Source organism: Poecilia reticulata, linkage group LG22 (assembly GCF_000633615.1).
Source record: "Poecilia reticulata strain Guanapo linkage group LG22, Guppy_female_1.0+MT, whole genome shotgun sequence".
NCBI lineage: Eukaryota > Metazoa > Chordata > Actinopteri > Cyprinodontiformes > Poeciliidae > Poecilia > Poecilia reticulata.
In genome coordinates, this window is record NC_024352.1 from 18,848,267 (window position 1) to 18,872,388 (window position 24,122).

The window sequence follows — 24,122 nt, forward strand, 5'->3', positions numbered from 1 at the left end:
GAAATTTTTACTTATATAAAATAAGTTCTAGACTTGAAGTTTGATTGGTAAATATTGATATTCTAGATTCTAGCACATATTTACTCATAATAAGTAATATTTTCTTAATATTAAGCTTTTATATCTTACTGAGATAATTAAGTACAAAAACACTTAAAATAAGAAAAATATTCTAACATAAATCCCTCTTGGTGAGAAAAATTATCTTGTCAGAAAGAAAACAAGAAAAATCTCCTTAATTTAAGATATTTAATCTTACTAAGATTTCAGTTTTTGCAGTGTATTTGTAAAAGGAAAAACTCTAAAATCTTAACTTTTCCTTGCTCTTTAAACTTGTACTGTTTTACCACATAAAATTGCACAAAAATGTGTGGTTGTAAATGTATAAAATTAAAAAAAGTTCAAAGGTTGTGAATACATTGGAAATGCACTGTAAATACTTGTAGACTGATATGAATAGAGGGCTGAAACCTACCGACTGAGACAGAGTGATGTCATCAATTTCCACTGCAGGAACTTGCTGCATGGGGTTCAGTGTTTTGTACTGCTCTGTAAGCTGAGGTGGACAAAGATTTGTCATCGGTTAAGCTCAAGTATTGGTTAAATATGTTTACAAAATATTTTATAAGTTATTACAAAATACAAAACACGATAAAACCATGAACTGAAAAAGTCTGCTTCCAAGTTGGACCTCCTTTGGTTTTAAAGAAAGTAACACATCTTTAACAGGTGGATCAGGTCTGCTGGACTGAACCTTGTTATAAAGCATTTTATTAAATTTGTCAATGTAATCAACTCTTATTTTTGCTGACAAAAAGGGCAAAGTCTTCTGTCCGTCCGTCCATCCATTCATCCATCCAGAAACAGTGAATGTTTACTGTACCTGCTGACCTCCATCTTTGATTAGATTGACTGCAACCTGGTCATATTCAATGCCCTTAAGAGCAAAAGCTGTGCACAAAAAGTTTAATATCATCTTGTTAACATAACAATGATCTATAAAAGAAAAAAGCTGAGTCATTTTACGACTTACCGATCCGGACCCTCCATGAGCAGGAGCTCCTGAAGTATCCATGAAGAACAGGCTAAAGAGAAAAAAAGGCACAAACATATGAAAAGCTGAAAATAAGACTATTTTTTTTATATCCGTGTAGTTTAGATTTGATTGGTTCACCTTAGTGTGTGTTGCCATAGCTCTTTGAATCTACAAGATGTCTCTAAACAAGACTAAAACAAGTTTTGCATGTATATTTTTTTCTCTACAAAATCCCATCCTCCTCCAGCAGCCAATAGGATGCATCCCTGAATTCCCTCCTACTTTACACTTTGGTCCATGATTTTGCAACATCTGGGCTTCCTCTGCTTCACATTAAACATACACACTCATAGCTAACAGAAAAAATACTACAATACCTTCATTAGGCAAACTAAGGTCAAGCGCATCTCTGGTGTTGTGACGTTTGAAACATCAAAACAAAGTGAATTTGTGGCTTTCAGAACCGTCTATTGTGTTGTGAACATTTCGCTCTGAAGTCGCATTTCTTAAGCATGTAAGAATGAAAATAACGAAAGCAGAAAAACTGGAGGTGTCGAACAAACAGCTGCTTGTGATATTTTAACCCTGATGGTTTCAGTTCAGCTGCAGGTTACATAATTTGGCTGGTTTAAAAAGTATGGTGGACGAGTCAGTGTCATAGATGCACAAGAAAAGACGCTGCACGAGGGTCCGGATCACACGTTTATGTCGCCGCCATGTTGTGAGTAGCATTTAGCTGGAGGTTCATAAAAAATTTAAGTGAAAAAAAAAAAAAGATTCTTTACTTGTATTAAATAATCATTCAGATAAGATAATTTTACATTAAGACTAAGAGGAAAACTGAGGTAAAAAAAAAAGTAACACCATATATATCTTTTCATTCTCAAGGCGGGATTAAAATCAGTTTAAAACTGGTTTAAAACACAACTATTTAATATCAGTACTACTTAAATATCTAGAATTAAAAGAGAAACCCTTTCTTATTTTTTATCATGACCATTTTTGCTAGCATCCTGTTCAACAAAATGTTTCTAAAATAATACTATCTAACAGACTTAGGAGAGAAGAGCAAACATGTTCCAGAAAAAGATAACAAAGTGAGCCAGATAACACCGTGTCAATTCTTTAAAGAAAATAAATAAATTAATGACAGGTTTTCACATGTAATTTTGCCATGCAGTAAAAAAACCAAAAAACATAAATAAATCACAGATAGAAAAATACATATTCTAGAGCTGTGCTATATAGTCATTGTAATGTTTACTGGTATTATGTGAAAAAATAAACTTAAATGCTTTAGATAATATAACTGAAAGAGTAGTCAAACAGCTCAATAGACAACATCACAAAACATGAAATTATATGTATTTTTCATGTCACTATAGAGAAAAGTGGTAACTGCATAATGCAATAGACTGTCATTCAGCTACGAGAATTAGACTGGATATGCAAATTAAGATAAGTATCTTCAGCAGATTCTGTTTCATTGCAGTTTTAAGTTTACAGATATTTTGTAATTTTGTTGGAACAACCTCATTTCTTGTAAAGGGATGACTGATGTTATAAACAAAAAAAGCAAGAATTGATCAAAGGTAAGCGTTATTTATTTTATTCAGAAAATTCAGTTTTTAAATATGATTTGAATCATAGTTGCACTTGACCCTCACAATATGGCCGTCACGCTGACGTGTCATTACAACTTGGCAGCAATGCAGCATCTGCTGTTTTATTTCTATGTTCGCTGTTGACCCGTTTCATACTTATCCAATAGTCAAGCGACTTATTTAACTGAGGCGGAAATGTACGTTACATCTAATATTGATTGGACAGATTGTTCAGCAATCAGACCAATCACAGGCCTTTATTTGTGGGCGTGAGTACATACGGTCCAATAGGGAGCCTTGCTTTTTGCTAAGGCCCGCCCCCAAGTAATCCATGTCCGTGAGGGAGGATTCTGACTGTTCTTGGACCATCGGGCTACCTGCAGGATCTGTGAAATCAGGTCATCTTGGGAGAAAAACATTTCACCATGGCGGCATTAGCATTAAGATCAGTGCTTAGAACCAAGGTGAGCTTTAATTCGGCTTTAGATCTGCTTAAATAAATCAAGCATTCATTTCATCTGTTGTTTACAAAGTTACAATGTCATGTGCTGCACCATGTGTGCATTGCAGATAGATAAGGGTTAGATAGGAGAAACTTGCCATGCTTCTTTCATTTTAAATTGATAGTAAAATAAATATTGACCTAAAGTCAGGCTTGTTTAATATGCACAGATTTACTTGGGTGGTAGTAGTATGCAAGTTCAAGCAATTTGCATTGTCAGTGGTACTAATTATTTTCTTTCTGCTTTCATTTCCTCTGCGCCCGCCACTCAGCTTGACTTTGTCCCCCTTTTCATTGCCATGCACTTTGACGTTGTTTATTAATCTTGTTCTCCAGCAAGCTGCAGCTGGAAATAACTGGTTATATGCACATTTCCATAAACTGGCAAACTAAATCTGCCTTTACAAGTTTTTCATAAAACAATTATAACTTGAAAAATTAGCAGTTCCTGCTTAGATGTGGTGTGAAGGCTGTAAGATGAAACATTTCAGTTGAATAATTCTGAAAAATTCTAGGTTAATATGAGAAAACTTCTAAAAAAAAACAAATGGTCAGAAACGTTGGAAAAGCAGAACTATCTTATCTGGTGAAGAAGCTCAACTTTTACTTGACAAATGTTAAAGAAGCTGAAGTCAGAACAAAAACGGTTCTAAAAAGGTAAAAATAATAGCAGCTACTTAACAAAACAAAGCCAGACCTTTGAGCTAATCTACTGAAATATGAGTAACAAAAACGGATAAAAAAGCAGCAGTGAATGGAAAACAGCTGCTTGTGATCTGCTGAAGTAGCAGCTAAAAAGTAGAAGAGAAGATTGTCAGAAATCTGCAAAGTAACTTTACTTTCAACTGAAAAGTGGTCTAAAAACTGTCAGCGGAGCTTCTAATTAAGTGGACGACCTGCTGAAACTTGCTTTAGAAGATGAAGATCTAAAAAGAAGCAAAAGTGGAAAAGAAAAACTGAATTGCTTTCAGTAAGTGAACTTGAGAGACACTGGTGAGTAAAATATTCTGTGGCAAAGCTCGAAATTATAAAATCTAAACGCTTTGTAACAGAAAGACTGTTTGATGGAAAGTAATTGTTCTTTTAACCTATATTTTAATGCATAGATATGTATTATTTATGGTGTACAACTAAAAGTTTGCAACTTTTTAAGATTCATATAAAAAGAGGTACTGTTAGAGAAAAATCTCCAACTGAGCCAAAATATAATTTTCTAACAACCATTTTATGAAAATGTTGAAAGATATAAACATTTTTATTCATTTGAGAATAGCCCAAAGCTTTAACCCTCTAACATTTGAATGATGTTTCTATGTGCAAGAGTGTGGAAATATTTAGGTTTTCAACCATTACGTGGTTGTAGAAGCATTTGAACCCGTCACCTATTTGTTTCAATACGATTGTAAAGGGTTAGATATTTAAAACAAAGAAGCATAAAAGTTAGAATTATGAAAAAATTCAGAGCTGACGTGTCCTGTGGTAACAGAACTAATAAATAGTTTCAACTAACTAGCTGAAAAGTTAGTTAAGTTTACAGAAAGGATTGAACACCAAAAATGTTCAGAAAGAGAATCTCAGTTTGACCTTCCAGCCTTTACATTATTACTGGATATCAATTTCTAACAGGTCCATCCTAAAACTGGCCGTCTGTGCTATTCCTCCTCCTCTGTGGTGAGTGAAAATACATTTGTTTATGAATCTAACTCATTCTGGTCCTATTGTGTGATATGAATATGATTTATATTATTTGTCTCCTTACAGTCTACTGTTAAACTCTTCATCGATGGGAAATTTGTGGAGTCCAAATCCTCAGAATGGCTTGATATTCACAATCCTGTAAGTGTTGTACCAAACCTGAAGAAGTTTATCAGTGTATTATTTGTAGAAATGCACTAATCAAACTTCTATCGGCCAGAGTTATTTCTGGTTTTCCTTTTGTAACCTTTGATTTTAATCATTTTTTGTTGTTTCCTTTATTTTTGTAGCACATTAAAAAAACACTAGCTGGAGAAAGCATATGTTCTTAACCTATATTTGACTGTAAAAAAAGAAAACAGTGTAAAGAAGGGGTTGCTGTTGGCAGTAAACAGAAAATGGGGGGAGTTCTCAGTTCCAGTAATGGTTTTCAGTATTTCACCTGACGTTCACCAGTCACAGTTAATCGAGGTTAAATTATGTTTTTAATCTCATCGTTACCTGTTTTCTTGTTCTTTGCAGGCTACCAATGAAGTGATTGCCCGTGTCCCCAAAGCCACCCAGGAGGAGATGCTGGCTGCTGTAGACTCCTGCTCCAGAGCCTTTAGCTCCTGGTCTGAAACCTCCATTTTGTCCCGGCAGCAGATCTTCCTGCGCTACCAGCAGCTCATCAAAGACAACATTGTGAGTAAAGAAGGTTGCTCAGCCTGAGATGCCCTGAAACTGGTCAACATCCTGCTGATCAGAGGTCTAAATGTGCTGCTTGTGTTTGATGATGACCGTACCGCTGGAGGTTAGTTCTTGAGCTGAACGCCTGGTTTTGTTTCAGAAAGAACTCGCCAAGTCCATCACATTGGAGCAGGGCAAAACCCTGGCGGACGCAGAAGGAGACGTGTTCAGAGGGTTGCGTAAGTTTCAGTGACATGCATGCAGATTCCCTGGACAACATGGAGATAAATATTTAAATTTTTATGCACAAAAATGTAAATTTTTGGAAATATATTATATAATAATATTTTGAAAAAATAGCCTAACCCTAACCATTTGTCACAGAAGAAATATCTTCCATTGCGTTGCTATTTCAGAGGTGGTGGAGCACGCCTGCAGCATCACATCTCTGATGCTGGGAGAAACTCTGCCCTCCATCACCAAGGACATGGACACCTACACCTACCGTCTTCCCATCGGCGTGTGCGCCGGCATTGCCCCCTTCAACTTCCCCGCCATGATCCCCCTGTGGATGTTCCCCATGGGGATGGTGTGCGGCAACACGTACCTGATGAAGCCGTCGGAGCGCGTGCCGACCTGCGCCATGCTGCTGGCCAAGATGCTGCAGGACGCCGGCGCTCCGGACGGGACACTGAACGTCATACACGGGCAGCATGCTGGTGAGAGTTGGTTCAAGTTACCAGAAATACGACTGAATATGACTTTTTAATGCTTTTAATTCAGTTATTCTTCTTTACAGTCTTTATTTTTAGATATGCTACTGTGCTGTGAAAAACTATTACAGATTCATACCGATTCATATCAGTCGATATCAATCATTTTTTAATTTGATTTTTGTTTTAAATATTTGAAATACTGCCACCCTACTGGTGTGACCTTACCTGTTTTCTAATTCCACAGGCAGATTATTTCACTTATAACAGAGGAAAATGTTGTGTAATAAGTGAAATAATCTGCCAGTGGAATGACAAAATTTTTATCAATATTAAGGAAAAACTAAAAGCAAGTTCTGAAAAGTTATTCATGAGTTAGTTTTGTCTTACAGTATTTCAAGTGTATGAAGATATGGGCATTGGAAACTAGAAATATGTTTGAGTAAAATGAAAATTTCTAGTTTTTATTTGCAAAAAATGAGAAATGGTCAAAATAACGAAAAAGATGCAGTTCTTTCAGGCATCAAATAATGTAAAGAAAACAAATTCATGTTCATTTAGAAACAATACTAATGTTTTAACTCAGGAAGAATTCAGAAATCAATATTTGGTGGAATAACCAGGAGGTTTTCAATAGGGTTCAGTGCAGAGGGCTCTTAATTATTTCCAGAGTTGTACATATTTTATGTTTTTTTGCAGTGTAGGTAGAAATCTAGTCTGAATTTGGGTAAGAAAATTCAACCAAGACATTCAGAATGGAGGAACTATAGTTTCACATTTGACCTGGAATATTAAAAAAAAAAAAAAAAACACAGGATAAATCTGTAAGGAGGAAATTATATTTTGGTCATTCATTCCACATTTTTCTGCCTCAGCTGTGAATTTCATCTGTGACCACCCCGCCATCAAGGCCATCAGCTTCGTGGGCTCAAACCAAGCCGGGGAGTATATTTATGAAAGGGGATCTAAAAATGGCAAACGGGTCCAATCCAACATGGTGAGTGCGATAAATAGTTAATGCAATTGCTGCAAGTCCCCAGAAGGTGGCAGCATTGCCCAACGGATTCTTTAATATGGTTTTGGCCTCTCTGTTCATATTGGTGACTTTCAAATGCACTGATGCGTGTGGAAAGCCGATTACAGCTGTGAAAAAGGGATATTTTTATATGTGCTCCTCATTCCACACACAAACCAAAATGTGCAGCATGTCAACTATAAAATTGAATCCGCAGTTTGTTTAGAACAACAACCTTAGGAGATCAAAGAGCTGAAGGTTAACCACTTCTTGTGCAATGCAGGGCGCAAAGAACCATGGTGTGGTGATGCCCGATGCCAACAAGGAGAACACTCTGAACCAGCTTGTGGGAGCGGCGTTCGGGGCGGCGGGCCAGCGCTGTATGGCCCTGTCCACGGCCATCCTGGTGGGCGAGGCGCGGCGCTGGCTGCCGGAGCTGGTGGAGCGTGCCAAGGCTCTGCGCGTGAACGCAGGTACCACACCCGCAAGTCACCCCCGCCTTTCAAGAAGCCCGCTCTCACATGGGGCCCGTTGGTTTAGCCGAGCCGGGGCCACCCACGCCGCCCTAACCTCACCTCTCGGCTGATGCTCTGTTGTAATTTCCAATTCAGAGTCTGCTGGGAGCTCAGGGCTTGTCGAGGCAGTCATGCTGCAAATTTGTGGCCAGATCTGCGGACCAGACCTAAATGGCGGTTTTTGACCGTCAGATCCTCTCAGAGAAAAAAGTTGACGTGAGGTGAAACGAAGATCGGCTATGACTGCTTAAAGTGATGTGGAGTCACAGCAAATTTGGAACAGGAAAGCCGCAAGCGTCCGTGGTCCTCCTCAGTGGAGGACGAGTGTGAATGTGCCGTGATGTGTAACGCTACGCCTGCTTGTGTTTGGACTCCGGCTAGGGGACCAGCCCGGCGCGGATGTGGGGCCCTTGATCTCCCCGCAGGCCAGAGACAGAGTCTGCAGTCTCATCCAGAGCGGCGTGGACGAAGGAGCTCAACTTCTCCTCGATGGCCGAAACGTCAAGGTCAAAGGTTATGAGAACGGCAACTTTGTCGGACCCACCATCATCGGCAACGTCACGGTATGTGGGGATGTTTTCAGTGCCTCGCAAAAAGCTTTCAAACCAATTGACGTTTTCTCTCATTTGAACCACAAACTTCAATGTATTTAAGTTGGATTTTATGTGATTGACCAACAAAATAGTTCAGTCTCAGTCAAAACAGGTGATGTGGAGTCACAATAAATTTAGCAGCTGTGAACATCGGTATTTAAGTTTTGCAACTGATTCTCGATGGGATTTATGCCAGGACTTTGACTAGGACTTTCTAACGCATGAATCCTAAAAAGCCATTTCTCCCCTCAGTTCTCCAGTGTAAAAACTTGCCGAGAGCCACAAAACCTTCCTGCCGCTGTGAAAAACAATAACTCACCAATTTTAATGCTTTTTTAAACCAAAATGTTTAAACTACATAACTTCACATTTAGTTTGTTTTTGGAATAAAGGAAAAACAATCCAACCTTTGCATTTTATGAATTACAAATGTAAAGAAAGTCAAGCTGCATAGTTTGGTTCCCTAAAATGTGTATGGAGATTAATTCTAGTTATTAAAATCACAAAGTGTGTCACAATAGGCAACAATGCATAAACAACTAAAGAAAGCAATTTTATAAAAACAAGTTTTAGTGGTGGGACATCTTTGAAGATAAAAAAAACTGACAAAACTGGCATTTTTAGTACCTTCACATATTTAAAAACTGCTCAGTTTTGTACCATTTAAAGCAAAAGATGGAAACTTCTCAGGGGAGTTGGTTGCATTAATTTTAATTTAAGCGTATCAGAGTAGAGGAGGCTGAACACAAATACTCACCAAAATCTTTAGATCATTAATTTTGTTTCAGCAGAAAGTGGAAGGAAATGTATTTGAAAATCCCACTCAAATGAATTGAACGAGGTTTTATTGAGAAAAATGTTGAACGTTTCGTTCGGCGCCTGGTTTTGAAAACGTTTTTGAAATATTTCTCCTCAGCCCGGGATGAAGTGCTACAAGGAGGAGATCTTCGGACCCGTCCTGATTGTCCTCGAGGCAGACGGTCTCGACGATGCCATCCGCCTGGTCAACAACAATCCCTACGGCAACGGCACCGCCATCTTCACCACAAATGGTGCCGCGGCGCGCAAATACACTCATGAGGTGGACGTGGGCCAGGTGGGTGGCTGCGTCCTCCAAATGCGCCCCTCCGTCCCGGGAGAAAGGAGGCATTCACATCCCTCTGTCATGTCTGAGCTGCATCTCCAGCAGCGGGGAGCACATCACGATTCTGTTTGAAAATCTTCACATATTAAAAAAAGGGAAAAAAAACAAACAAAAAAAAAATTCCATGTCACGTATCTCCTTGTTTGCTCCTCACCTAAAATACACACCTCGGGTAACCCTGTTTTCTCCACTTCCCCGCCATCCGAGGCTCCAAATAGATAAAGCAAACACGCATGTGTGTTACAGGAAAACAGAGGGGCATAGAAACGTATTTCCAGGTAGCATCCGGAGCAGGGAATTCTCAAATTAAAACTCACAAGGGATTCCAGGGTTTGTGTTCGGCAGACTACGGCCAGCCTTCCCCCTGTTTGTTTGCCTGTGGAGCCTGGTTGTGCCCTGTGTTTGCTGTTCACATGTCGGGGAATGCTGTGCAGGCCATGTGCTGCACTCCTTTCCAAAACCTCTGTGCAACAAACATCTACTTTTCGTTTTTCTTTTTTTTTTTTTCCCCTTTCCCACTCGGCGCACCTTCGCCAAAAGGCCCTAGTGTGTCAAAACGTCTTCCCGCTCTTTCAAACATCTTAAACCAACCATGGCTCTGCAGTTTTCAAAACACAATGTTTTATTTAGCTTTTCGTCCCTCTAATAAGGGCACGCTGCGCTTTAAAAGCGGCAGATGCAAGCCGCAGGTTCGGCTTTGTTTATTGCGACCGTGTAGGCTTGTTTTTTCAACAAGCTCGGACGCACCGCATTTTTTTGTCAGCTGCATCTCGATCATCCCAGCAATTTGGGTTCCTGGAATTGTTTTACAAAACTTACATTTATGGAAATGAAAGGGACGATGCTTGTTTGTGTGAAGGTTGGAGTCAATGTGCCCATCCCTGTGCCGCTGCCAATGTTCTCCTTCACTGGATCAAGAGGATCCTTCAGAGGGGACACCAACTTCTATGGGAAGCAGGTAAGACATTTGGTCAGATGGTTTTATTGCTGTATGTGACGAAGAACGGCTCCTGAAAAAGACAAGTGTTTTGTTGTTGAGTTGCTGTCCAGAAACCACTTGCTGGATTCTTGTTGGTTGTGCATGAGGCTCCACTTCTGCTTTTTAAAGAAGTATGATTGTATATTTACACGTCTGTTTGTGCCCATTTTCACATGTGAGTGTAAATGTTAAATTGGGGGCGTGGCCAGCAGCAGCTTATTTAGGTTTAAAGAGACAAGAGGCCTTAAAACGGCTTCTTATGAAAAGGAGCTCAATATGTTTAAGAAATGAGCAGAGTAAAAACTTATTGAATATAAATTATTTTGTGCAAAACATGTTCTATATAGTCCTATAGACTTATCCTAACCTGTTCAAGGAAGCATAGTGGGTCACCTATTGCGACCTTTTATCACTTTACAAACACAAACTTCAATGTATTTAATTGGGATTTAACAGGATGTGCACATTTATATTTATCTCTCTTTACGCCGATAACCTCAATGTTCAATCCATCATCTAAGAACAGAAGTGTGGAATAAGTTCATGTTTACATATAGACTGACAAGCTGGTAACTGTGGAGGAGCTGCAGAGATTCACATCTCATAGGATGGGAACTTCTAGTCTGAAATCTAGTCTTTATGGAAGAATAGCTTGATTATTAAAATGAAGTGATAAGAAGTCCAGATTAAAGTCGCGTAGAGGTCACCTGTGGAAGACGGTGTTCTGGTCAGATGAGAATACAAACTTTTTACCCTATACAAACACAGTCTGCACTGTGAAACACGGCAGTGGCATCATCATGCTGTGGAAATGTTTTTCTTCAGCAAGGGAGTTTGTAAAAAATTGATTGGAAGACAAACGATGCAAAACATACAGCTAAGCTTGTTGCAATAAGGACTGAATCAATTAATTGCACTATAAATTTAAACAATCTTAATGATTTCCTTTGCTTTGGTTTTGTTTGTTTCTCTTGTCTTTCTTTCTACCACCAAAGACTGGATCATAAAAGTTTTCAGTTTAGTGCTGTGGTCTCAACTAGCCCTTTTTACAGAGACTTCAGTACTAATTTTATTTATTTTGGGGTACTTAAAATGTCTTCCACTTCCCATGACAAATGTTGTATAGAAATTAAAGTTTATTGGTTTGTGAGATGGTGCACTTGCATTGTTATGGCATTATGTTACTTGGTCTGAAACCTGCAGCTGTAACTGCAGTGAAAGATGCTTCCACTAAGTATTGACTCAGTTAGGTTGAACATAAAAGCACAAAACAGTTTTCAAACTTGTATCTGTACAAAGTCTTAAACCATGCATCCTTTTCCTTTCACTCCAGTTAAGTGCTGCTTTTGAGATGGTCTGTCCCACTAAAGTACGCTGAAGTTTGTGGAGATGATCAGTCTGATTAGTATTTCATTATTGTATTTTTTATCTCCTTAGGGCATCCAGTTCTACACGCAGATCAAAACCGTAACCTCCCAATGGAAAGCTGAAGACGCTACCTTGAAAAGTCCTGCCGTTACTATGCCGACAATGGGACGCTGAATGCCTCATCCTTTCAAGTGCTTCTGATGTAACTTCAAGTTTTCTTTCAGAAAAAAGTATTTGAAAAAAAAAGTTATTTGATTATAGATAGATGAATGATGTGAAATAACACCCATTTTAAAGACTGTGTGTAAACAGTGTGCTTAGATGCTGAATGAATGTCTGCAGAGCTGTGCAGAAGAGGAAACACTAATAAATCTTGTTGGTTCCAAAAAGATTGTGTGTCTTCATGGAGGCAACCAGTGTTTGTTTTTGTTTTATGCATAAAATACGCAATTAAAACCACATGCATTGTAAAAACGGCTGAAAGGAACACAAACCAACATTATTCACTGTGCTGTACTCCTGACTGACGCTCCTCAGGAAGCACACAAAGCGAAGGCGCACAGCTCTGTTGAGAGTTGCAGAGGCTGCACCGAGGTCATGTGGTGTGGTGTGGTGTGGTGCGTATCCGACAGGCTGTTTGGGGTTGAGGGCAGAATGGACTCCGGCGCCTGGGGGCCGATGAGCGCCCCGGCAGTTCTCTAATTCTGGAGGACAGTCATCATTATGCATCGCTAAAATGCAAACCGTCTTGATAAATCACATGTAGGAACTGACGTTCTCGCAGCCGCTGCTTTTTCTGCTAAACATGCAATGTGGGACCGATAAATCTGTGCAGGCATTTTAAATTGTAAGGATGAGGTAAAACTTTTTTTCATTTTTTATTTCTGTGCCATTTTTTTTATGTGTGTGTGTTTGAGCTCGGCAGCGTTGGTGTCAAAGAGTCTCTTTCCGTTCCTCGCTGGACGCACACAGACCCTGATGCTTGCAGACTTTCCTATCGGGGGGGAATGCAAGAGGTTGCAGTTAAATAGAGAACACAGAAATGAAAGGCCATGTTTTATAACACATTGGGTTGTTTATTCTGGGTTTTCTTTTTTTTTTTTTACCCCTAATGCAGTTATTCTGGGTCAACTAGATTTGGATCCTGCTTACTGATTGTCTTATTTTACCAAAAGGTCAGACTGGATGCCAGACCACCGCTGACATGAATATACTTCCCGTCTTTCCCGCTTTATCCCATACGTTCAGATCCCCTGCACAATCTTCTGGAAATCATGTTACCAGCTGCTCTCTGACCACAAGCGTTCAAAGGACAAAATAAACTGCATATGCACGTGAAGAGGGGACCAAAGAGCTGGAAGAAAAATCGTTGTGACCAGATGTTTGTTTCCAAGCACACGACTCTGTGGCCGGGCCTATTTTTACTATTGTGCCCAGACTCTTTCTTCATTCTTTTTAAGCAGCTGGATGGAAAAGAAAATTGGTCGAAGCCTAACTTATGTTTTATGGTATCCTCTTCTGCCGAGAAAATGGCTGTTTAAGGCATTAAAGTGAGGGAGGAGTCAGCATTTTCAATTTGAGCTAACTGCATGGTGTCACTGCACTTTGTTCTTCGGAGTTAATTGATGCAGAAGTTTTTGGTTCATTTTAGAGGAAAACAAATGGATTTTAATGTAGGCAGTGAGCACAAATCCTAATAATAGTTGAGCTGTGTGAAACATATGAGGGATGTTTTATTACCTTTCCGTCTGTCCATTCATTTTAGCAAAGAGGAGGCTAAGCACTTTTTCCTTTTGCTCCCAAGTGAGATGAGACATGTTGACCTCACCGTTATGAGGATGGGACCTTCAGACAAAGAGAAGGCAAATCAGACCTGTGTTTCATTAAGTCATGTGTCTTTAATTTTCTCACATTACACTCACAGCCTTTAATGTGTTTCACTGAGGATTTATGAGAGAAGTGGAAGGACACAAAATCTTGCCAAGTATGTTTGTCTTGTGTCTAGTGCAAATATCTTTGTACACTTGAAAGATAAGATAAAACCTACTCACAAGTAACGTTTTAATAAGATATTGGAGCTTGCTTTACGTCTGTAACTGCAGAACTTATTCGATCTTAGGGAAGAAAAAATTGCTAAAAATGTTTTACCTTTGGCTGTTTACAAACATGATCACTTTGAGTTTATTGTAACTTCAGGATGACTAATTCTAACCTTGGTCATTATTTTAAAAGCAATAAGTTGTCTGGTTTGAAACCACAGTACATTTAGAGGTTACGTGTAGAAGGAAACTTCGACTTTACATTTATACACTGCTGCTTTCTGATCAATCTGTTCCAATAAAATACAATGCAATTGGTTTTAGACTACAAGGGAAATGTAACACCATAGAAATGACTGAAAGAAAAGAGAAGGTACCATTGTGCGACTGCCTCCATGTCTGCATAGAGGTAGTTGGGACTCCTGTTGACGGTACGGATGGGTGGGAACTTCATCATCCCAGCTGTGGCCTCTCTAAACTTCTGCCGATAATCCTGAAGGTCTTCCTTTTTATTCTGAAGTCTGCTGGCAACGATCTCCTGCCTGACGTGACCCAGCGCTTCGTGGAAGAATTCCTCCACCTCTCTGCGTTTAACTACGATGGTCTTCGCCAGCTGCTTGACGTGCTGCATCTCCTTCTCTCGCATGGCGAGGAGCTTCTGCAGTTTGTCCAGCTCCACCTGGCTGGCCTGGATGGTAACCAGATTCCTCTTCTCCTTCTCTTCCTGCTGCTCAGATTTTCTGGAGATTTCTGCCAGGGCCAGCTCCAGTGAAGCGGCTTTGGCCATGACTTCAGAGAGCTTCTTTTCTTTCACTTCCATCTTTGCCATGTCCTTCTTAACCGTCGCCTCGAGCATATCCTGGGTGAGAGAGCATAAAGCAGAGAAGGCCCAGTGACAATTTACAATACATGCACTCATCAAAACCATGATTGTTACATTAATTTTAGGCTTCTTCTAAGAACAGGGAGTAAAATGTGATTTTTTATTTTATTTTTATTTTTTGGAGATTTCACTCATGAAAACAGGCACAAAATGATACATACACTCAATTTTATTCCTGTATTTTGGTTAAATATCCCTTAGCAAGTTGTGCCTCATCTACAAGCTTTCTGCAGCCATGAATCTGCTTCTGACATCAGGAGTCAATCAAGAAGCTTTACGTCAGGATCTTTGGTTTTTCTGGGTCTATAGTTTTGTTACTTCATTTGTGTTTATGCTTAGTTATTCTTTGTTTTGACTAGATAAGGCTTGTTTATGTTTTACATCAGTTCAATCAACCCATCCATCCATCCATCCATCCATTTTTTTGCACCCTTGTCCCTCAGTGGGGTCGGGAGGGTTACTGGTGCCCATCTCCAGCCAACGTTTCGGGCGAGAGGCAGGATACACCCTGGACAGGTCGTCAGTCTGTCGCAGAGTTCAATCAACCCTTAGTATTTCAATTAGGTCTTATTTATTTATTTATTTATTTATTTATTTATTGTGTTTGGCTGATTTTTGTCATTGTTTTTCACAGCTCCTTGGTTTGTGTTGCTTCCCTGTGACATTATGTCTCTTTCTCCCTCAGTCTGCCTTTGGCTCTCCCCTCAAAGATGCATCCTGTTTGTAATTAGGTCTGGTGATCATTCCAGCATTTAACCACTTCTCCTTCATCCACTCCCTGCTGGTTTCCCCATTAACATATTGTACCCTGTTCCCATTGTTCCTGCGCCTGCTGTTGTTTGTAAGTTCATGATTTATCATTCCTTCATTAATGATTCACATTTCCCCACAGTCCACTGTTAGGCTGATAGTGAAAAAGAATGAAAAACACATTAGTCACTTAAGTTCATTTATGCTTGTTGTGGATTTTGGATTCGCCATCACCACCACACATCATGACAACTTTATCTTTCCAACACAGTCCTTTGCGACGTCCAGGCGTGTTCAGCTTTTAACCATATAGTCCCTGATTTGTGGTGAACACAGTAAATTTGGAGGAGAAAGAAAACCTCAGCATGATCCTGCCTCTACCGTGGTCGACAACTGGTGCAGGAAAACGAGTTCCTAGTTGGAAAAATAGCTCAAGCTTCGTCTCGTCTGACTGTAAAACTTTTCTCTAGAAGATATTTGGTTCGTCTTCAGTTATGCAAGAAGCCGGTCCTTATTTTTTCTTTGGTGAATCTCAGACCACGTTGATGTGGCGAGACACACTGGTGGACCACCTACCTTGGTCCTCAAGGTTGGTGGTCAGAAAAGGCACACTGCTCTGCATGTTTGAGATGTTTCCCTGCTTCCAGCGCACATGATTTCAATTGACGGTTGATTTACAGGTTTTTGTTCAATTGCAATCATCTGAATGGGGCATCTTAAGTTATGCATCTTAATGGGTTCCTAAATTAACCCTATTGATGACTTTTGGATTGTGCTTAAAAGCTGAATTTGTGTAAGGAAACCAATGAATGTCTGATGAGAAGAGTGGTCAAATATGCAGCTGGCCAAGCGGGTTGTTGATGACTACTAAAAGGTTGCGGCTGAGGCGCTGAGGACATTCAACTCAACACTGGTGGGGCTATTATTATTTCAGACCCATTTGGATTAGATTTTTGTTTCTGAAATACATTGAAGTTTCTTGTTGAATGCATGACGTAGATTATACATACCATCCCAAATTAACACAGCGTTCATGCCAATGATGAGTTAATGCAAACCTCTGACCAGCAGTTTTAACTTTGGATATTTTTTTACTTATGCTTGCAAGTGGCCAAAGCATCAGGGAAACAAATTTACTCCTCGTGATTGGCTGTCATCATTAGAGGTGAGATTAATGCGCCCAATGTTTATTTATCCAAACGAATTGGTGCCAGAAAGCTCCAAAGGATAATTCAATTAGAACCCAGACATCAGTGGAAACTCGCCGCAACCACTAACCACTGAGAGCCTGGAGAGCAGTCAGGAGGTCGGTGGGAGTTGGACCACAAGCAAAATACACAGGGTCAGCACAAATAAACAACGTAAAGGGGAAAAAACCCACCTGAAATATATTCTGGACAGATCCGACAAACACTTTCATAACTGAAAATTACTTTCAGGGCATAAATGGTCTCTTTCCAAGGACCGCTACTTAAAAGTCACATCGGTGTTTGCTGTCTTTTGGGTGAAACATACCTTCTCCAGCATGACTGAGAGCTTTTCCTTTGCCAGTGAATGTGTCAGTTTCTTCAGACCCTTTGCTTCTTGAATGGTAGTTTTCAGTGTTTCATTCAAGCTATCTCGCTCCTTGAAAGCAGAAGTTAACGCACTTTCCATCTTGCTAAAGGGAAAGAAAAAAAAAGTCAAGCAAAAAAGACTACTGAGAAATTTGTTTCCAGCTATAAAGATGCAGACACTACATTTCCTCACACTTTCCAGAGGAGACAAGAAAGGAAGTGAGGTGGCGGTGAAAGAAGGGAAGACAAGGAGGGGAGGACATAAAAAAGGACCGTAGGGAAGGAGGAGAGAGGAGGTCACATTGTAGGACAGGAGGAAGGTAGAAAACCTTCCAGGGAAGGAAAGAAAGGAAGGACACAAAAAGGGTAAAACAGGAAAAGGGATGCAAGTAAGGAAGGATGCAATGGAGGAGAGTATGAGACAGAAATGTAAAGGATGTGATGAGAAGTGAAGAGAGGAAGACACAAAGAAGGAAGAAAGGTATAGAGGATAGAGGCAGTCACAGGGGGTAGAACACAAGAAATAACAGAGAATAGAAGACAGCACAGGAAGGTAGGATACAAAGAAGGGAACAAAGGAAGTGACTGAGGAAATAAGGACACAAGAAAGGAAGGAAGTAGGACAAGGAAACACAAGGAAAGAAAAACAAGGCCACAAGAAAGGGAAAACAGGACAGGATGACACAAGGAAGAAGGTAGGGCGGATTTAAGCAAGTGAGGAAGAACGCGAAGGGAGCGGAGAAAGAACACAAGAAAGAAGAGAGGAGACAAGGAAGGATAGAACGAAAGACACAAACAAAAAAGAAAGGACAAAAGAAAGAAGCCAAGACAGAAATAACTACATGAGGAAGAGAGCTGGGGATGATATAATGAAGAAAAGGACACCAAGAGGAAAAGGACACAACCTTTAAGCCATGTTTCCATTTTCTGTAGCTTCATATTTATCCAGACCCAGAAAATACATCAATCTAATTCCATACTTTTCCAAATGTTTCCAGGCTGCATAAAAACCCTGTGAATCCCTCCTGTTGTCCCGTTGTTTTACTTTCTGTTTTTATCTCAGCACGATACACTCAGAGTTGGTTAAGAAATCAAACAGAGACGTCAACTTTAGGGTCACAGATTTCTGTTCTTGGTATGAAGAAGTCCTTCTCTGGAAACCGGATGGGAAAGAGTTGGTTTGTTTAACTTCAACGTTCAAAATTAAATCAACTATGGACAGTCAGACCACGCTGGCAGGGCCACACCAGGATCAACGTTGATGTTTCATGAGCTGTGAAAACATCACTGCCAGAGTAGGACACACATCCTATAGCCTCAAAAGTAAACTCTGGTCATCCACACATGCTCTGCTTCCTGCAGGCGTTTCTGGGATGGATGAAGATGCGATAGTTGACTCAGGGAGCATACACTGTCATGAACATGACAAATCCAAGAAAATAACATTAATTCTGGTCACATATTTACACAGAAATTGTTTTTTCTTCACGTTCTGCTTGGTAGAGCATTTTAAAGGATTTAAATTCAGATTCACAGCCATGAAAAGACACTCACACAATAGCTTCATGGTGGTCCAGCTTCATCTTTGCTATCTCCTGATTGCACATGAGCCTCATCTCTCCCTTTAGGCTTGCCTGCAGGAAAAATTACATAACTTCACGTAACTTGGGATATTTGAGGTTTGCCACTGTCTGGTCTCATCCAACAAGTATAGATGGGTATTGCAAAAACGTCTTGGAGAAGTGTTAATTAATGTCTTCACATTTTGTCATGTTACAACCAGCAAAGCAGCCATATGATAGTTGGTTTTCTTTTTTTTTTTCTAGAAAAATCTGAAATGTGTGGTGTAGCTTTGCATTCACCCCTCTCTACTTTGTAGAGTCAGTTTTGATACAAGTTTTTACCAGCTTTGAACATCATAATAATTTTCTGTCAGGTTGAATGAAGTGGCTTCAAATGATTGGCTTTAGGTCTGGTCTTTGACTGGGCCGTTCTAACAGATTAACAATCATTTTTTTGCCCTCAGTCCAACTGAATAAAACTTTAGAGCCACAAATGTGACATAATGTTTTCTTAAAAAGAAAATGTATCGTTTTAATGGAAAATTGGTTGTAATGCTTAAATAACCAAAGATTTATTTCTAAAGGAAAACATAAAACTCAAAAAGAGGATGGATAGATTTTATTCTATGGGATGTCGATAGTAGAGGAAAATGATATAAAGAAAAAAAGTACAGTTTCCCTCCTAATGACAATAAAAATTGATGTGCATATATTATTATAACAAATTATTAATTTTCACTTTTAGCCAAAGTTCTTATAAGCCATTGTGGAAGGTCCAAAGAACATTTTGACCCTCTGCCCAAATTTAGTCTTTCCCAGTAATAACAGTCAACTCTCACCACTTTCCTTGTCCCAACTGAAGAAAAACATACCCTCAGCATGATGCAGCCACCGCCATGTTTTATGGTGAGGATGATGTTTTCAGGGAGATGCCACACATAGCATTTCCCAAATAGACACATTTTAGTCTTATTTGATCATAATAGTTTCTTTCACATGTTTGCGGTATCCCCTGCATGGCTTGTTGGAAGCTGCATATTGAACTTCTCATGACTTTCTTCTTGCCACACTTCCATAAATACCAGATTTGTGGAAAAATTAACAGTTTTTCCCTCTTTGAGGCTCCTCCACAGTAACCACTGACCTCTTGGCTGCTTTGCTGATTAACCAGCCTGTGGGACATTCATGTCTTTGTAGAATTGCAGTTATGCCAAACTCTTTCCATGTTCAAATGGCAGATTGAATAATTCTCCATGACGTTTTCAAATCATGCTATCTTATGAATCATGTCTGCGGAGTTTCTCGCTCTTCATGACGCTGTTTGATCACTTATGTCATTTAAAAAAACCTGCGAGGCCTTCACAGACCACCTGGATTTAAGGTGGACGCTATTTTTTTAACTAGGCACTTCTGGCACATTTGGTGGCACAAAATTTTACTTAGAGGTATCACAATAAAGCGGGTTGCATTTCTACATATATATATGCACTAGTTTGTATTAAGATTCCACATAAAATCTCAATAAAATACTCTGATGTTTGTGGTTGTAAAAGTTCAATACTCGCAAACGGTTTGCAAGGCACTGTAAATAGTTCTTTATAGTGTTTCAACCTGATCCCTTTGGAAGCTGTCCTCAGTTTTCCTTAGCGTTTCCTCATGCTCTTTCTGTGTAAAATCCATCCTTTTTCTCATCTGCAAGCAGAGACAAAAATGTCAGTTTCATCACGATGAAATCCGAATTGAAATTATTCAACCCTGTTTTCCACCTCCTCACATCACTGAGTTCCTCCTCCAGCCGGGTTTCGTTTTCCTCCATTTTTCTCATTTCGTCCTGGAGTGCTTTAAAGTCTTGAGCCTTTTCAGACACGGCAAAACAGAACAAAAGCCGATACGTATAATGAATTACCACCATCAAATTTTATACAGCGTTAGACGATGCAAATTGGAGACAGCAATGAGAATTCACAACCCAACTTTCTCGCATCTTAAATGTCTTAAGATGCTACTGTGGAGAAGTCAGTCTGAGAAAAAATGTGACAAAGTGACCAAAATCATGAGGGACTGAAAACACGCGCGCCCACAAACATGGACATGACGACTAAATGAGGGGTTATCAACCATCTGATTACAGCTTGGAGCCTAATCGTTATTCTTCAGATAACTCTCTAAACGTTCATCTACATCAGCGCTGCAGTATTTACACAAGCTGGTCTGCATCTTCTAATTTTCCCCCTATGCAACCCATCCTATGGTAAGGTTTCCAAAAATATTCACCGCTTTAAAGTTAAGTGATCAACATTTCCCTCGTGCTGCACAGAATAATTATTCGCCCGACCAAACCGCTTCGCATGTTCGTCGCTTTCACATACAACCATTTTATCGCCTTGCAGAGTTTGAGGCGCCATCAAAGTCTCATCTTTAGGAGTCAACTGCAGCTCTTATAAAAAGGGGGCATATGCGACAGCCTCGTACATTTTAAGTTGGTCCAGACCGTACGTCCTTTTTCATCCTCTGAAGTTCGGTTTTACTATCATGAGGTAAGAATTGGAAGATGGAAAGCAGCTGCCATCCAAAGAATAGTTTTTCTGTCACTTGACTTTGTCATGTGAGCTTAAAAGCTTGGGCTTTTATGGTGGGAAACAGAGGTCAGAGAGGGTATGAGTCTAAATAAGTTCCTTTGGTGTGCGTTATGTAACCTAAAGGGGCCTTTCTAGACTGAGGATCCTGTGTGACAATGGAAGTCTGGTTAACACATCAAGACCAGCAGCGTGTCTGCATTTTCCCGACCAAGCACTTTTAAATTATGCTTTTTCACTGTGGCCAGTGGAGTAGATTAAAATAACATTAGACCATCACTTGGAATGCAAGGCTTTGTGCTTTTCTTTTTTTTAATTTTTATTTTATTTTATTGTGCCTTTGTTTGGTTGTTGTTTTTTTAACATGGCGAATGCCAACATAATTACACACAACACTAGCTGTTAGCAGACAGCGCAGCATATTTTGACGTGCTACAGGTTTAAGATGCGCACAATAAATCAGACCAACGGCAGCTGCTGGAATGGAAACCACTTTTAACGTGCAGTGTTTGGAGATATGTGTGGTTTTCTTTTTAGATAGACATCAATCATGATTGATTACAATAGGAAATAAAACTGGGAAAAATTTGATTGATATTGTGACACACCTTCCAACCATAAGAAAAGATGGGACCAATGTAAGTTGGCCTCAACCTTAATTTTGGTATTCACATTTTTTAAGCTGAAAATAATATTAAAAATAATAAATAATAATAATAAAACACAATATATTTTTCAAATACTAAGTTTAGGAATTCTATGCATGCTTTTCCAAACTCTCCCTTTACCTAATAATGTGTGGGAACACCATGGTGTGAGGTGCTGAAAGAATAACATCAATCCAGATATTGGTTCAACAATGTACCAGAACTCAAAGACCTTTCTTTTCTACTCTTGTTTATTCCAAAAATGGTTTTAAAATAGTGCTTCTGCACAGTGATTAACCAGAAGCAACATTAGTGGACTGAGCAACCGTGGGGGACGTCAGTGATCAGTCCAGTGTTTTGGGAGTCACTGTTCCCAATCCAGATTAACCAATGTATTCCAGTCAGAAAGTCCAGTAGTACACACGAGGACAACATGTCCTTGGCCCCAGATTCAGTAAACCACAAACCAGGCGAATGTCCTTTGAGAGCTCAAATCCTTGTATACAAATCATGTTTTAGTACAATTTTAAATATTATTATTGTTAAAAATGGTAATGATGAATGTCCTGTCGTTCAGAGGGCACCAAAACACTACATTTAGTCATTCACCTATTCACACACACTTATACTAGTTTGAATTGTACAAATTCATGCATTTAATTGCAAAACGTTTTATGTCTGTGTGTACATATATTTACACCAACCTGTTTGTTTCGCTCTAGAAGTGCGATGGTCTCTTGTTTTCTAAGTTTGTCTTCGAGCATCCTGATCTGTGAGATTAGAATTTCAGTTCAGATTTACATTACAGTCTGTTAATTCATATGCGCCTCATCGCCTCCTGACCTTCTCCTCTCTGTCCTCTACTTCTTTCTGCCAATACCCGGTCATGTCCACAGAGTTCTGCTCACAGCGGAACAGCTGATTGGTGAGCTGCTCGTTCATGCGGGCCATGTTGTGGTGGGCGCCCCGGTAGTCGGACAGATCCTGCTCGGTGATCTTCAGTTTCAGCTCCCACAGCGCGGCGTTGGCTCTGGCCGTCTCCAAGTCCGGCTCCTTCTCGGTTTTTGGCTCATGTTTGGAGCTTTTCTTTCCTTTCCTGTAACAGAATAAAACCCGCAACCCTGTGATTTCCTATTTGCACGTAAACGCAGCAAACAACCCGCACTTACCCGCGTTTCTCCCGCTTAGACTTGGAGGTTTTAGTTGAAGGCATGGCTGATGGGGCCCAACAAACCTGGTACCTGCTGGTAGTGAACAATGGCTGCTGTAAGTTGGCCTATTTGTTGGGCTGTGTCTATGGTGACTCTTAATAAATTATACAGGGTATCCTGGTAGTGTCTCGGTCCAGTAAATAAGAAACAAATGACTGGATATTAGCTTACATTCACATGCACAATAATAAATCCGTTATTATTTAAGTGTGTCAGTACACAATTTGAAACATAATTACAAGTGAAATCTACTAATTAATTTTCAGTCCAATATATGAGATGCATAATATATGTATTTTTTTATTATAACGTGATTCACATGCATGAGTTAAAAAAAAACACGTAAATTTTTGCTCATTAAAATACCCTCTAACATTTGATTGGCTAAGTTCAACAGATACCTTTAGACCAATCATCTTAACTGAAGCATGGATGATCCCACCCACTGACAGTTTTACTCTTAAGTTAAATTAATGTTACTTATGTAGCACAACAAATACAATCTCAAACAGGTGAGTTTCATATATTTAACTGTTGACTAATGGCTATAAATATATGTCATACATGCATTCATAAATATATACATGCATCCTCATTAATTTGGATTAAGGTCAAACCTATTAAACATGGGTAAAAATCAACAATTTCAAATCTAAAACAAACTTAATCTCTTGTGATTGATTTTCTTCTTATCTGCTCAGCAATAAATTTAAAGGGCAATATCTTATAGCATGCAAAATGTTTGCCTTAATAAAAGATAAGTGGTCGGTTTTCTAACTTTTAGGGTCAAATGTTTTCTATTTTGTTGGTCTAAAAATGGTTTCTACCAGAAGTAGAAAGCTTTTGAAAGCAATTTAATGTTTTTCATCCTGAAACTTTTATGTGAGGTACCTATGTATCTTTAATCTCCTTACTAGCAGAAATCAGGAGTCACTCTGCCAACATCATTAAATTTTTTTTTCTAAAATAAATATAATTGCCATTGTCTTAAATTTAAGAATTTTTTTTTCATTCAGTAAATATAACATCTGGCTCTTTGAATTGAAAAGCCTGGTGACAAGTCTA

At 39.4% G+C, this 24,122-nt stretch overlaps 3 protein-coding genes across 4 annotated transcripts in view; 1 reads left to right on the plus strand and 2 right to left on the minus strand.

The window, feature by feature from the left end:
- gstz1 (glutathione S-transferase zeta 1) overlaps positions 1-1,668 on the minus strand; it is a 6,259-nt gene extending 4,591 nt beyond the window's left edge. Inside the window, exons 1-4 of one of the 2 annotated variants that reach the window (XM_008400226.2) lie at positions 1,414-1,668; positions 1,034-1,085; positions 884-951; positions 476-556 (exon numbers count right to left, since the gene is read on the minus strand). In XM_008400226.2, the coding sequence (XP_008398448.1) occupies positions 476-556; positions 884-951; positions 1,034-1,085; positions 1,414-1,443 (231 nt within the window). In that variant the 5' untranslated portion in view covers positions 1,444-1,668. Of the gene's footprint in view, positions 1-475; positions 557-883; positions 952-1,033; positions 1,086-1,174; positions 1,389-1,413 lie in introns of those variants that run through there. The other variant, XM_008400227.2, reaches the window with a different exon arrangement.
- Positions 1,669-2,962: 1,294 nt separating this feature from the next.
- Positions 2,963-12,066, plus strand: aldh6a1 (aldehyde dehydrogenase 6 family, member A1). The gene is made up of 12 exons (XM_008400221.2): positions 2,963-3,104; positions 4,769-4,813; positions 4,904-4,978; positions 5,360-5,521; positions 5,667-5,745; positions 5,923-6,225; positions 7,095-7,216; positions 7,518-7,707; positions 8,131-8,312; positions 9,259-9,438; positions 10,346-10,444; positions 11,903-12,066. Exons 1-12 carry the CDS (start codon positions 3,066-3,068, stop codon positions 12,005-12,007), a joined length of 1,581 nt encoding a protein of 526 aa, XP_008398443.1. The 5' UTR covers positions 2,963-3,065; the 3' UTR covers positions 12,008-12,066.
- Positions 12,067-12,718: 652 nt separating this feature from the next.
- LOC103459025 (basal body-orientation factor 1) lies at positions 12,719-23,352 on the minus strand. The gene is made up of 10 exons (XM_008400220.2): positions 23,016-23,352; positions 22,690-22,942; positions 22,551-22,616; positions 20,398-20,478; positions 20,235-20,315; positions 18,616-18,695; positions 17,021-17,165; positions 14,250-14,731; positions 13,574-13,678; positions 12,719-12,827 (listed from the first exon to the last, which is right to left on the minus strand). Exons 1-10 carry the CDS (start codon positions 23,057-23,059, stop codon positions 12,767-12,769), a joined length of 1,398 nt encoding a protein of 465 aa, XP_008398442.1. The 5' UTR covers positions 23,060-23,352; the 3' UTR covers positions 12,719-12,766.
- Between the last annotated feature and the right edge of the window lie 770 nt (positions 23,353-24,122).